Genomic DNA, 15,260 nt, shown 5'->3' with positions numbered 1-15,260 from the left:
ATATTTTATAAATAAAAAAAAATATCTATATAATACAAGAATATATTTATTCATCTTTAATATTATTTTTTGACATTATCATTTATATATATATTAATTTATTTTTATTATATTACTGTTTTTAAATATTTAGATGTATTTTTTTATTTAATTTTTTATATTTTTTTCATTGATAAATATAATTAATAAAATAAATTATATATATCATTAGCAAATATATTAGATATTGAAGATTGGAGAGTAAAACATGAGACCTTTAATTTTTTAAATTTAATTAAATGTACATATTATCAAATTAAGTCTATGAATATTATATTAATACATTAATATATATTTTTAATATTAGTTAAATTATATAAATCAATAAAATTAAATAGCAAATATGATAAATATAATATTATATTATAAATAATTTAAATTAATTAATATTAATATTAATATAATTTTTATAACTAAATTTTATAAATTGAATATAAAGTTAATTAAATTAATAAAATATAATATAATAATTAATTAAATAAAAATTAATTAATATTAATATAATTTTTATAATTATAATTTATAAATTTGATATATAATTAATTAAATTAATAAAATATAATAATTAATTAAATAAAAATTTATTAATTAATATTAATATAAATTTAATATATAATTAAATAAATAAAATTAATTAAATAAAAATTAAATTTATATTTCTCAAATTGATTGTGCGGCAGCCGCATTACACATTATCCCACTTCAAAAGTACGGTAATGTATTTAATTTTTTTTTTCCAACTATTCTTATCTTACCGCACTTCAAAAGTGCGGTAGGCTCTACCGCACTTTTGACGTGCGGTAAAATTAAAATTTACTCTGATCTGGAAAATAATTTTTGCCGAATCAGGATTTGAAAAATTTTTTTTTTGTTTAACTTGAAAAAGCAAAAAGCACTAGCTTCTCCTTTACCTAAAAAAGCGAAAACAATGTAGCTCATGATCTTCTTAAAAGATTCATAGTGATATTCTGTTTAGATGTAATCTTTATTTGCACGACTTTATAACTCATGCTTTGCCACGTTGATGAGAAGTCTTCAATCAATTTTATATTTGAAAAAAAGAGAAAAGAAAAGGCTTAGTTTTCGTTCAAATATGAATTTTATTTGATGTTTGGAATATTTATAAAAATTAACTAATAAAAAATATTTTTTAATAAAAAAAATTAAGTTACATTAAAAAAATTTGTCATACAAGTAAATCCAATCAAAATTTAAAATTAAACTAAATTAAAAGTTTAGTTTTGGATATTTGTTAAAATAAATATAATAATTTAAATTAGTAAAATTTAAATTTTTTATTTTAAATTAAATAAAAATATAAATTTTTAATACCGTTGAGCCCTGATCTCTTGCTCTTCATTTTCTTCTCTTCCTCCCGTTCTGCCACTCCGTCGAATATCTGAGCCTGTCCCTCGTTCCAGTCACTCATTTTCTTCGTCGGTTGCCTTTGGAGTCCTACGCCGTCTGCTGCTGCCGTCTTCGGAGTCTTCTGTTATCGTTTCTGGAGTAATCAACGGTTTTTAACCTCTCTCCTTACCCATCAGCCAATAAATTGGAATTTCATCTAGCAAAGTTGGAGTTTGAAGACCTTTCTTGGCCGTTGGTGAGTTTGGAGTCCTTCTGGCTTCTACTACTGCTTCTGTTCTGGCCTCTCGTTAAGTTTGGGTTTCTGATTTATTGTCGTCTTTGATTTCATTTTTGTTTTCTGATTTATTGACTTGCCTCTCTGTTGCTGTTCAATGGTTTCTTGAAAACTCTCCTGTTGTGAGCGTTTGGTTGTTTTCGGCTGTTATGCGTGAGGACTTCTCTTGATATACAGATTATCATTATGGGTCAATGATGAGATTTTCAATTTTTGGTGGGAGGAAATGGCAATTTTCCTTTTTCAAAGCTTAAGGTAACCGCCTGAAAACAGTTATGGGTCAACAGCCAAGACCGTAAAAATAAAGGCTCGAATTAAGAAATTTCCAAACAGGGAAAAAGTGGTATCCCCACAAACACTCTGCCTTTAGCTTCCCTCTTCACAAGAAAAGCAAAGTTCTTTATTCACTCCTTAACGCAAACTTCCCCTCATTCAATTCAATTCACTTCATCTTTCTTGTTTCTCTGCAATAATGGATCGTTTCTTCACTCTCTATGCCGCCTTTTTTACTCTTCTATCGCTTTCTTCTCTATCAGGTACTGTACTGTACTTACTCTTTAACTACGGTTTATAAACACCTTGCAATTTCATTCTAATTGATTATTTCTTCTTTATTTCAATTCTCGCAGATGTTGAATCAGCTTCTTTCAAGCTTATCAACAAGTGTCGCTACACGGTGTGGCCTGGTTTGCTATCTGGCGCCGGCACTGCGCAGCTTCCCACCACGGGCTTTGCACTTAAAAGCGGCAAATCGAAAACAGTAAACATACCCAGATCCTGGTCTGGTCGGATATGGGGTCGAACCGTCTGTACCCAAGATTCATCTGGTAAATTTTCCTGTCTGACAGGCGATTGTGGGTCAGGGAAGCTAGAATGTGGCGGGAGTGGGGCTATTCCTCCTGCTACCTTAGCAGAGTTCACGCTTAACGGCGCCGGAGGTTTGGATTTTTATGATGTTAGCTTAGTCGACGGCTACAACCTCCCTATGCTAGTGATCCCCAAGAAAACCACAAACGGTCTCTGCGGCGCAACGGGGTGTTTGATAGACCTAAACGGCGCGTGCCCGAAGGAATTGAAATTGGCAGCGCGTGCGAATGGGCAAGTAGGAGCCGCTTGTAGGAGCGCGTGTGAGGCATTTGGGGAACCGCAGTTTTGTTGCAGTGACGCCTATTCTACTCCTGACACGTGCTCGCCATCAGTTTACTCGGAATTTTTTAAACACGCTTGCCCACGCGCATATAGCTACGCGTACGATGATAAGACAAGCACATACACGTGTGCCAACACCGATTATGTTATTATATTTTGTCCGCCACCATATTCCAGGTAAAATTACTAATTACCCTCAAGAGCTCCGTGTCTTTTTCTATTCATTATGCAGAATGTGGGAGGCTAGTGTAGTAATTTCAATAGTCAACAAGATTGACATGCTGGCAAGGTCCAGAAATTTCGGGTGATGCTTAAAGTAGAGAATAATTGAAGGGTGATAATGATGGATGAGGAACAAAATTAATTATTGAAAGGTGACCCTCTTAAGTAACTATAAATAATGATGCTACACAAATCTGCCACTATGGAATGATAATTCAAAGCGCAGAGACTTGTCATGCTCAAGCTTTCTTACCAATTAGGTGAGTCCTTTAAAAAAAAAAAAATCCGGATTCATATAGATTTTTTTGTGTATATTAATTAATGATATTTGCTTCTATAGTTATTTACTTAAGGAAATGTTTAGATGACCTTGTTGCTTGTGTTAGTGAGGGACTAAATTCACTCAAGGGTCTCAATCAAATATAAATTTAGTTGGTTAGTCCTGGTATTTGAAATGGGTTGCCAGTGACCTTTTGGGTTGGAATTTCCAGCTCTGTAGTCTGTTAATTGAGCCATTGTTAATAGTTCAATGGTTGTGTAACTATTGGAGCTCTGTTAATGACCATATTTATGTATTCAAGAAAAATGCAAATTGTGTTAATGAGTTTACTTTAAGCAGACTTAGCTTATCTTCAGATCAGTTTATAAGTTCACTGTATTTATTAAGCACATTGACTGCGACGAATACTATTAAAAGTTCTTGCTTCTTGCTGTAGCATATCCTGATTATATAGCCACAGTATTGGGAAAGATGAAAACGGAGGTATAATAGAAAGTCAAAGGCACCTTTTTCTCATTATAATTAATCCTGTTAGTTCTTGGATGTTCTTATTAATTATATGCTAAACTTTGTTTTGCTAAATACTTCAGTTGCTTGCCTAACATTTTGTGTATTGCTATACTTGTAATAATAACTGGTTTCGGTGTTGAATATGTGAGAATTGCAAAGAGGCTATAAGACACTAAGTGGATTGACTAGACCTTAAGCTTTAATCTGCTTTTTTTCCCCCCTTCATTTTCCTGATTTGAATTGTTTCTTTTCCCTTTTGGTGAATTTTACTTTCAATACTTTGTTGAGTCAACCTGAGAAATCAAAAGGTATATAACAAGAGTGGAAAACTATTTTTTGGTGTGATCATGGTAGCTCTAGTTTTGCGCATTTTGCTTCACTAATTTAGTGGATTTCTCACCAAAGCATTGATTCTTCTGCTTCTTGGAGCCCCATTTTTATCTTTGATTAGCCCGTCATTCAAATGAAGAGAAGAGCTCCGACATACAATCGAACCTAAATTGAGAAACACACTTATTATCATTAGATTGCCTATGAGTATATAATCTATTATATCTAACTCTCACTTAGTAGAGGTTCTGGGATTCAATTGCTTTCTGCAACTGATTTCCAAAATAAAAAATTTGAAGTTTTCTTGCAGGAATCTACTATCTAGTTCTTGTTTGACTCTTTAATTTATAATGTGCTTATGCAGTTAAATAATTTACTCTTGTGAAGATATTGAGACTATGTAGATATGATGATGAAAAATGAACACTGAAAAATGGAATGATGAATCTATGCAAGGATGTGAACTTCTCCACATGGTTTGTGTGGATATTTTTTTATCTCAGAAGTTTTTTTGGCAGCAAGAGGCTAGACTATCATCTACTTGGTCAGTGTGAATTCATTTTTACCTCCCCTGCTTCATTTGATAGATATGAGACACTAGACCTTTACTATAGAGTTCTCTGTGAGGGGCTTTAACTCTGCTGGCCCTCAAAATCTTCAATTTAGAAATTTTCAAATCTATCATATGGTTTATAGCTATCATCATTAGGGGAGTAGGTTGCGGACAAGGAGAGTGGAGCAGAGGCCGTGGTTAAAAAGATTGGTTTTTTCAGTTATTTGAAATGGTTGCAAGGACTTTTTTTGGTTTGGAACTTCTAGCCCTGCAATATCTTTGAGCAATTGTTAATAGATTGTCATAGTCTTCCCTCATAGTTAAAGTTAGCATATAACTAAATCAAAGGTTGAAAATGGTTGAATGTTGTATAACTATTGGAGCTCATTTCAACATGGATATTAACGTGTTCAAGCAAGTGCAAATTCTGCATAGTTCCCTTTACGAGGACTTGGCTTACCTTTAAATCATTGTTCACTGTAAATTACTAACCACAATACCACAAAAGTACTTGCTTGCTTCTAGAATTTTCTGGTTATATAGCAGACAAACATACAGTTTCTGAACTTTTTGACAAAACTAAAACCGTAGAACATTTTTCCTATGGCTTTACCACAGAGTTTAGGAAGCAAGCAACTTTCTCTTCCCTTGTATATCCCTGCATAGGGGCATATGGTTGGTGCATTACTGCATATGTTAGGCATGTTATTTGTTTCCTGGATTAATGATTTTTTGTTTTTTTGAGCATTGTAAAGTGGTACTTGAGTCCATGTATATTTTTCTATGGAAACTGCAGCGAAAAATTGTTAGGAAGACGAAAAGATGGAGCGCAGCTTCCGCTGGTGAATAAGACTATGATGTACATATCTAGCAAACACGCAAGCAGCGCGTCATCCTCAGGTGTGGTTCCAGTGCAGCTTATTGCTGGTGCAGCCTCTATTATAGTGGCAGTTTTGCTGTTTTGGCCGATTTTATAACCCTTGTAACTAACATTGGCCTGGACAATTCCAGACAGATAGTAGCACAAATTGAAGCTGAAGAACATAGTTATCTTCCCTAATGCAGTGCCACACGGCATTGTTGACGGGTTGAGAGATGAAGTGCTGCTGTGCAGAGTAGCAATGTTTGAAGAAGCTTATAAAAAAAAAAAACCGAAGATTGTATATTCCTTCCTCTTCTATATCTTTGTTAGATTTTGTTATTGGGAATATATGTCATATTGATTTTTGGAAATAATGTATTTCCATTACGTGTATTACATCAACTTTAGTACATAATATAGGTTTTGGCAAAACAATTGCTATTTCCATGATCATTTGCAAACGAATTTTGCCAATTTACTTTTGAGATTAAATCAAATACTTGAATTATTGATTTGGGGAGACTGCTTTCTCCCATTATACATTGACCATCTTTCATCAATCAAAATCTTATGGGATTCTTTTGTTTTACTTTCTTTTATTGTTCCAATTTTTACTTTTATTTTTGCTGGATCGATGTTCTCTATTGCCGCTGGTTTCAAAACCGAGCAATGACATTTCATTTTTCTCCAGTATTTGTTATTTCTTTTTAGTTCTTATTAAACAAGTTTATATTTAAGTAAGTTAAAACATCCATATTTAAATAATTAATATTTATATTAGAATAAATTATTTTTAATTTTTAAATCTTTTATCAAAAATAGAGAGTCTACTAATAAGATAGGGTCAAGAGCATTACAAATAAAAAAGAGGCCCAGAGACCATAACACTAATAAGACACATAGGCCCAGAGAGCTTAAAAATATGCAGCTCATGAGCTCCAAGCTAGCCCATGATCTGAAGAAGGATCCGACCCAGTAAACGACCTAGCCCATTTCAATTACAAATTCTTTGAAGCCGTAGGACTCAGATTCGACCTGCTCTTCTCCAAAGAACGAATTCAGAAGAAAACAATATCCTTGCATGTGAAAAAAAAAACACCATTAAACTCACAAACAAAAGAACGAAGCCTTAAAAACTAAGATTGGCTACTGAAAGATCCATAAGGCAAAGGAAAACAAGATCAGAAGGGAGAGATGGAAGATCTGGGACGACAGGTAGAGCTCTAACATCTCATTCTCATATGGCATTTTGGGACCAGATGCCAATAGAAGACAGTTATGGCACTGTGAACGTCCTTAAGATGACCAGCCTCCAGTTTCCAAAAGACCAAGCCCCATTCACATAAACTCGCTAGAAGGCGACAATAAAACAACCTGCAAAAGGAAACACATGCAGGGAACAGAAACCTCAAGATGAACACAGAAATACGACAGATCAAAAGAAAGCTCTCCTTTAAGCATATAAAAAATGTAAAAAACTAAAGAAATATACAATCCCCAAAGGTGGGGAGAGCAAAGCTTCCCCTGGCCTAGCTGACAGAAACAATAGAAAGAAATCAGGATGACTAACCCAAGAAGGAAAAAGTAAGAGGGAAAAGGATAAACCATATGGATGCTAGTATAGTTCCATGATGAGTAGAACAAGCTCAGTAAGTCTGCTTTCTTTGGATTTCATTATTTATTACACATCTCCTTTATTTAATCTTCATGACAGAAGCACTATTGACATAAGGAAAAAACCATGGATATCTCTTTCAATCGCACAACATCATCAATCATTTTCAAGAATTAATATCCCTCCAATGCCTCACCATAACGAGCATCACAGCTTTCAACCTCGTGAGCTTGAGCTCCTTTTCTCCACAAGATCAAGATGTGAAGCTTGTGTTTGACCAATGACTAATCTTCATATTTCTAATTCATCTTAATTGAGATTTCTTCCGATTATTCTGGAAGTCCTTCTCATATACAAGAAAATGATTCAGTTTCCAAATCAAAGGTCATGGTTCTTGAAAGTGTCTAGAAGAGTGATCGAAAAGAACCAGGCAACGGATAATTAATAGGATATTCTTTGTATACCCTTTAGCGATTTGGGTGTTTTTCTGTGGTGGTTAATAGTTTGGATTTTAGGTTGAATAAGGGAATGTCGTTGTTTGAAGGCAATTGGATGATTGTTGGGGAAATGAATCCATCACCAAACTTTTAATCTTACTTGTATGGTTAGGAATCTGAATGTTAAAATTGAAAATTTTGTATTCTAAAAGATTTTATTTTTTCTTCACTGCACAAAACACTAGTTAAAAATCTAAATTTTTAATAACCCAGCAAATTGAATCCATCACCAAACTTGACTCATTTGTAGTTTGTAGAAATTGTGGAACTCCTACATCTCATACATGATAAATTCATCAAATAAAACATGTCTCTTTCAATTGCAACCACAACTCAATAACTCATCTGTAAATTCTTTGGCTTCCCAAGCTTATGGATTAATAGCTTTCACAAGCCAAAAAAATCACAACCCAAATGGATATTTAATGAAATTAGTATAAAAATTAGAAATTATGAAAAATTATAAATAAGAATCAAATATTCAAATTGCAAATCGCAAAACGCAAAAATCAGTGATCCATATTTCAAATATAGAATCAATCGTTGTTTGCAATATCTTTCAGGCTATTAAATCCGTGATTACTATACAATACCTATGGACTTAAGACGGAATTTTCTCTCTTAATGGCACAGAGGAATCTTTGAATCACAAAAGATGATGGGTTTGCTTGCAGCGAAAGAATGGTTTTCTTCGTGCATGGAGGTACTACAGATCTTCTCTGCCATGAAAGTGCATTAGCAAAGAAGAAAGCTTCAACAATCTCGCTAAGATTTATGGCAAAAGATAGAAATGAGGAAGGGAAGAAATTAATGAAAGTGTGGATGGAAAGATTTGAGTTGAATAAAGTGAAAACTGAAAAATGTAAATATTTAATTTTAAAAATATAAAAATTAATTCGTTAATTATGCTGAAATTTAAAGTCTAATATATAATTTAATATTAAAGAAAAGGGTCGGCCTTGTTTACAATTGCTCATTACAAGAGATGCCACCTATCAAATGCATGAATAAATCTTTGCCAAAAATTTACAAATTGGCTACCAATGTTTTTTGCATGTATACGCATACTGAGAGACTAAAAGCAATTTGCTCTATCCAGAGTATTTGTTCCTCTATATATTTGGGATAGAATTATATAAATTAAATAAATAAACTTCTGATAAAGAAATAAATAAATAAACGTAATCCAAATAGAATGTTAAAATGTGCCTCTTTTCTCTTAGAGTAACCGAAATTTTGGCGAAACTCTTCTCTGCTTCATAAGTAGGCAGCCGGATGATTTAATATCAAAGTTGATGGTATAGCTATAATTGATGTTTTTAGCTCTAGTGATGCTAATCGATACGAGTCTCTGTAAATCTATTTGTTTCACAATAATTTAATTCGACTCTTTCTTAAAATCTGAGATACATTAATATGATCGCTCATAGTTTATTTAAGGTTCATACTAATCTTAAATAAGTTTCTAGGTTCGTTTGTAATACCTTTGAGATTGGTTCAAATATTTTCATTCACCTTTTTTATTTTTATAAATTTATAAATTTATTATCTAATTTGATTACGATAGATATAGTAAATATTTACGAAGAATATTTTACTCTTTTATAAATCGATTCAATACGAACAAAATTGCAAAACTTGCAAAGAGATACAAAAGTTTCATGATTTAAAAATGTGTTTTTATTGTGAATTTACTCACCTCAAAAATCAAGGTTTCTTGCGAAAAAAAAAAATTAATGCATAAAAACTCAAAAAAAATTATAGAAAAATACTTAATGTCTATTTAAAAAAAATAGTTTCCGCTTATTAATTTTTTTAAGAAAAAATTACTACTTAATTCCTATAATATAGGAAAATCCACTAATTAGTCTCTTAATTAAAAAAAATTACTACTTAATTTCTATAATATAGAAAAATTCACTAATTAGTGTCTTAATTTTGAAAAATACATTTCTCACGTTTTAAAAAATCTAATACTTAATTCCTCTTGTTAATTTTGCCGTTAAATATTTTATTATTTAGTCCCTATGATTTTAAAAAGTTTATCAGTTGGTATTTCAAGTTTTTGAAAAATTTACTAATTAATCTCTCAATATCAGGGGTATATTAGACTTTTTTACAATATTTAATAGTTAAAACTAATAGAGAAACTAATTAGTAGATTTTTTAAAATATCAGGAATATTTTAATGCATTTTTCAAAATTGAAGGGGCAATTAATAAGTTTCTCCATATCATAAGGACTAAATAATAATTTTTTTTCTTATTTTAATTGTACAAGTTCCAAAAAAACAAAAGAAATGAAAAAAAAAAAAAAAAACACAATGCTATCTAATTGACATAAGGTGTATACTAGCTCAAATTAAGAGCTTTTACACATATTTCTTGGATCCCTATGAATTATGATGTGGGAAACTAATCAGAATACAATAGAATAATCTTTTATTGTTCAACTGAATTGTGAGATGAAAAAAAAAACTTGACAAGTTCAGGATATCACTGGACAGAATGCCCTTCAATCCTACTATTCTAATCCACTTACCCCAGCTTCAAACTTGTCATTAGTTGTTAGATGTTGCAGAAAATTTCTTTGATCTCTTGTTCGCCTGTATTTTAGAATAGAGCTTCTTTGTTCTAATTGCCAACAGAACATCCAAACCAAAACCAATGAAACAAGCAATTGCCATAATAATGAACACAAGCCTATAGCAATGAGCACCAGTACAAGTATTGCCACCTCCTGCTGTCGGAGTAGCTTCAGCATCGTATAAAAATCCGGCAAGTAGACCAGAGAAGAGAAAGGAACCAAGTGGAAGGTTGAGGATTAAGATGTTGTAGATTAGACCATAGTATTTGAGACCGAACAACTCGGAGGCAGTTGGGACTGTGACTGCTAGACGAACTCCGTAGCAGATGCCTACAACAATTGAACCAATGTATAGAGAACCAGGCATAGCCGAAGCCATCAGAATATACCCAACAGCCATTAGAATTTGAGATGCTGCATTCCAAAGAGGCCTTGGTGTTCCTGCTTTCCTGCAAAGACACAAAATTGTAAATTAAAAAGCCATGATTATGCTAAAAGTAAGACTTAAATGATGTCACAATTTTCAGAGTTTATTCTGTTAATCGTAAATCTTTTTCTCACAGAAGGCCCATTAGAAATTCAATAGGATGCCTAACCAGCTATATTGCTTCCGACTCAACGACAACAATTCAGTACTCTACCATTGCGCATTGAGATGAATAGGAAAACTTAAAAGAGCCTAAACAGGAATCGCAACGGAACGGATAATTTCGGGTATTCGATCCGACTCAACTCTAATAAAAGAGATTTAAATAGTTATAATCAGATTTGGAATAGGTTTATATTTAAAAAATAATATCCGTTACGTATTCGAATCGGGTTCAAATTTTATATATAGTGTAATCACTATTCGAACCCATTTATATAAATAATTAATTTAATATAAAAAATATATTCTACAATAATATTTATAAATCTTTTTTTATATATTTATTTAAAAATTAAAATTTTAATATTTTTTAAAAAAATATTGAATTTTTAAATGAAAAATATATTTTATATAAATTATTAATTAAAATATATGTCTGACTCGGATTTTATTCGAATAATAATAATCGGATTTAAAATAAATTTCAATAATTTAAATTAATTTTTAATCGAGTTTGAAATGGATTCGAATATTATTAATAATTCAAGTAGTTTAATTTTTTACTTATCCGTTTACATCCCTATGGATTGATCCAAATCATGACTAATATAAATCCAACATCCTGACAAAATAGATCCATATATTAATATGATATTCTAATAGTTTAATTAGTTGGGTGAATAAATTGATTTGTAACAAATATAAGAATTTCCTTACTTGCAAAGGGAGAGGAATTTTAATTTTTTTTTTTGTAAAAAAAAAAGAGTTATTATCCTTGTCAAAAGACATCCTAAGAAGCGTAACTTGTAGCACAAAGCAGTTGCTAACAGATTATTATGTTAACATAAGAGTGCAAGGGAAACCAACACAAACTATTAATAAACCATAAAGGTGTTTGTGTATGAAACCCCTCATTCATACCATTAAAAACTGATTTCTCTCCTCCATTGCCACATGCTTTGTACCTGTCCCTAACGCATAACACTAATCAATTCGTGTCTCTCTAATGTCAATTTTTTATTTTTCTTTCACAGAAATCAAGGGAGATCATTTTCCAACACCTAGTCCAAAACCACCGCTAACCACAAGCATGTCAAAACCAGTGAAGTCATGGTTATGCCATGAATTTAAGAAAAAACCAACTTAATAATCATTAAAAATATAATATTTACATCAGTATTTAATAAAATATATAAATATTAATTTAATAATTTAAATATTTAATTAATTAAAATTATATTTTTACTAAAATTATAATATAAATATTATAATATAAATGTTAAGTCGGTTCTGAGTAAAGAGAAACAAGACCGCATCAAATTTAGTAAACTTATTACAATCAGAATCATCTGTAGATGCTGATGCACCCAGTCCCACCACATCCTGTGGAAGAAACAGAAAAAGAAGCTTCCTCTTTGGGTAATGAACCAACTTCCTCTAATTCTTTTAATTTTCTAATCTTGTACGGATTTACTAGTCATAGAATATTTGTCAAATGAATACATTTCAAATCTATTTTATTATTTTTTATTATAAAATCAGAAAATATTGTAAATTAAAATAGAAATTAATTCTTTATTTTAAATAAAATAATTGAATGTTCGGGATAAGAGAAAAAGATTAACTAATATGAGATTAAGATTAAATTTTGATGTTAAATAATTAAATAAATTAAACAAACTTGCTTAGAAATTAAACTTACTTGATGAAGAACTCTGAAATCGAACCAGAACCAATCCTTCCAAAGAAACCCCATATGCTTGTAAGAGAGACGAAAATCGAAACGTCAGCATATCCCAGAGCCAAACCAATCTGTCCCATGTTGTTCATCACAGCCAAACCCGTACCCACTCCACAAAGAAATGAAACGAACAAAATCCAAAAATCTAACTTCGTCATTGCTTCGAAAATCGTGTGATCTTCGCCGATCACCGGCTTCTTCCTCATCTCCGCCACTTCATCAGCCGGTGGTTGAGCAGCAACTACTGCCAATGCTGCCTCCTCCGATGGTTTTTGTTGAATATCAATATCCTCTTCGATTTCTTCACTCAACAATGGTTCATCAATGTGCTCTTCAACGTCAGCAGGTTTGTTCTTCAACCGCTTCAGATTCCAGCTCTTTACAAATGAATAAACTGGAACTGCTAATGGAGAAGCTAGAAGAAATAGCAATATAATTGAAAACACTAAAGAAAAACTCCTGCTAGGATTACTGATGAAGTCATATACTAACAAATAAACTGCGACAACAATGGCCACAACGTTGAAGACAGAGAAATATTTGAACTCTTCTTTTTCTTCTTCGGCGGTAGCAGCCGGAGGGATCTCGCGGAGGAAGAGGATGGCGGTGAGGCAGATGAAAAAGGGTATAATTGCGAGCATAAGGAGGAAGCTAGCAGGATTATCCGAGAACAGAGCAGAACAGAGGTCGGTGAATATGGCAGTGCTAAGTCCCACATAACCCTTCAAGATGCCGGAGACAGGACCTCTGTTTCGCCGAAAGTTACGTATGCAGGTCACTAAAACCGCCGTGTTCATCCATGTTGTACTGTTGCCTCCCAAACAGAGGAATATGCACATCTATAACTCACAAAAGGATCCAAAAACCCAACATTAGAACACGGGGAAAAAGAAAAAGGCAAGAATAGAAAGTGTTTGATAAATTGCTAGATTTAAGTGTTCCCATCTGGGAATAGTATGAATGTACCTGCCAGTAAGCAAGAGGTTGAATTCGCTTGCTAACAACAAACCATTGAGCACCATAACCAATTAGACCTTCGATTGAACCGATGAGAAGAATGACGGGAGTGGGTAAGCGGTCGGAGGCAAGACCAGCGAGGAGGCCAAAGGCCTTACCTACATCTTTAGCAACAGATAAACCGTTAAGCTGGAGTTGGGTCAAGTTCATAAGAGTTTTTAGAGCATCGGAGTAGTTAGAGAAAGTGTAATTGTTGCCTGAAATGGCTTGCACCCAAACGGCGGTTACAAAGCCAAGCCATTTAGTGGCGGCGAAAAAAGTAGAAGACTTCTGAAGAAAAGCCATAAATCTGCCCGTCGAAGGAATAGAATTATGAAAAGAAAAGGAAGGAGGGATTGATTTGAAATGAAAGCACAAACAGGGGTTTATATAAAAGGAAATTGTTGTTTTTTTTTTCAGGACTTGACTTTATAAAGGCGTAAATTGGATTTTTATTTGAAAAAATAACTTAAATTTCCCTTTAAATTATATAATTAACAAAAAATGGCAAATAGACAAAAAGGTTTAAATTTTTTGTAGTTAGATGTTTTTTTATTTTTATTATTTAATGTAAATTATAATATAATATTAAAATAATTTTCCTAAACTAGAACTGTCAAATTCCTCTAAATTCAATTTAAAAATTAGATTAAAATGTGAAGTTTGAAAATTAGTTTATTTTATTAAAACTAGAAGAATCGAATTAAATAAAAAAAAAAAGTTATGAAGTCCTATTTATATCTACTTATCTAACCATGTTTGGCAAAATTTTAATGGGAGCAAAGAAAAAAAAAATCAAAGGAGTTTTTTTTTTTTACTGCCTTATTTGGATGAATAGAAAATATATAAAGGAGAAGTTAAAAAGAATTTTATTTTTCTATTTGGATCTAGTTGAAAAATTAATAAAAATTTATTTGTTTTAATACATATAAAACAATAAAGTGAAAAAATTATTAAATAGATGAAGTAATTTTTACAGTCAGTCAATAAAAAATAATACATTAAAAAAAATTAAAGATTTAAGTATGGTGATAAAAAGAATCCGCTTGAAATTGAAATGCGTATGAGATGCGAATATGTACGGAGCTCTGTGCAACAAGCCGCCATGATTGATGTGAAAGACCAACTTGTCATACTAAACCTTTTCATGCAAATGTAATGCTTCATCCCTAATCATCCTATCCTTTGTGTATTTTGTGCTCAAATGCTAATTTAATGAAATGAATTTTTTTTATAAATAATTTAATATTCGAAATTTATTAGTCCAATTAAGTGGATTTATATAAAATATATTCACTGGAGAGGCAAAATCTCTTAAAATATCTTTTAATATTTAATAAAATTTAAATGGAATATAATTAAAAATTTAATAAAAAATTATTTTTTTAATATATGTTAAAAAATAAAGTAGATAAAAATTAAGAGACAAAAAAGTACATAATTAATTTTAAAAATAATATTTAATATTTTGATTTATTATTGAGCAGTTGAAATAGTAAATTATAAAAAAACTATTCTTTATAATGTTTAGCTAATATTATGAGAAAAGTTATTCTCTACTAAAATAATTAACATTGATTAAAATAATTAATATTTTCTCCTTCTCATAATTTTTTTTAAATTTTTTTATTATTATTATTTTTCAAAAC

At 31.5% G+C, this 15,260-nt stretch overlaps 2 protein-coding genes across 4 annotated transcripts; one reads left to right on the top strand and one right to left on the bottom strand.

Moving 5' to 3' along the window:
• The first annotated feature begins 1,390 nt into the window (after positions 1-1,390).
• On the top strand, positions 1,391-6,034 carry LOC110612921 (thaumatin-like protein 1b). Of its 3 annotated transcripts, none has more exons than XR_006350439.1 (4): positions 1,391-2,217; positions 2,311-3,312; positions 5,522-5,625; positions 5,737-6,034. XR_006350439.1 is itself a non-coding variant. In XM_021753778.2 (4 exons), exons 1-4 carry the CDS (start codon positions 2,154-2,156, stop codon positions 5,742-5,744), a joined length of 873 nt encoding a protein of 290 aa, XP_021609470.1. In that variant the 5' UTR covers positions 1,391-2,153; the 3' UTR covers positions 5,745-6,034. The 3 variants fall into 3 exon arrangements, 2 of the variants coding, with proteins under 2 accessions (XP_021609470.1, XP_021609469.1); XM_021753778.2 differs by having other exon boundaries at positions 2,311-3,007; XM_021753777.2 differs by having other exon boundaries at positions 2,311-3,007; positions 5,522-6,034.
• Positions 6,035-10,166: 4,132 nt separating this feature from the next.
• On the bottom strand, positions 10,167-13,977 carry LOC110612919 (protein NUCLEAR FUSION DEFECTIVE 4). The gene is made up of 3 exons (XM_021753776.2): positions 13,582-13,977; positions 12,577-13,454; positions 10,167-10,734 (listed from the first exon to the last, which is right to left on the bottom strand). The coding sequence occupies exons 1-3, from the start codon at positions 13,915-13,917 to the stop codon at positions 10,260-10,262; spliced, it is 1,689 nt and encodes a 562-aa protein (XP_021609468.1). The 5' UTR covers positions 13,918-13,977; the 3' UTR covers positions 10,167-10,259.
• Between the last annotated feature and the right edge of the window lie 1,283 nt (positions 13,978-15,260).

Source organism: Manihot esculenta, chromosome 4 (genome assembly GCF_001659605.2).
Source record: "Manihot esculenta cultivar AM560-2 chromosome 4, M.esculenta_v8, whole genome shotgun sequence".
In the NCBI taxonomy this organism is placed as follows: domain Eukaryota; kingdom Viridiplantae; phylum Streptophyta; class Magnoliopsida; order Malpighiales; family Euphorbiaceae; genus Manihot; species Manihot esculenta.
Note: the sequence above shows the minus strand (reverse complement) of the source record. Positions and strands in the feature narration are given on the sequence as shown.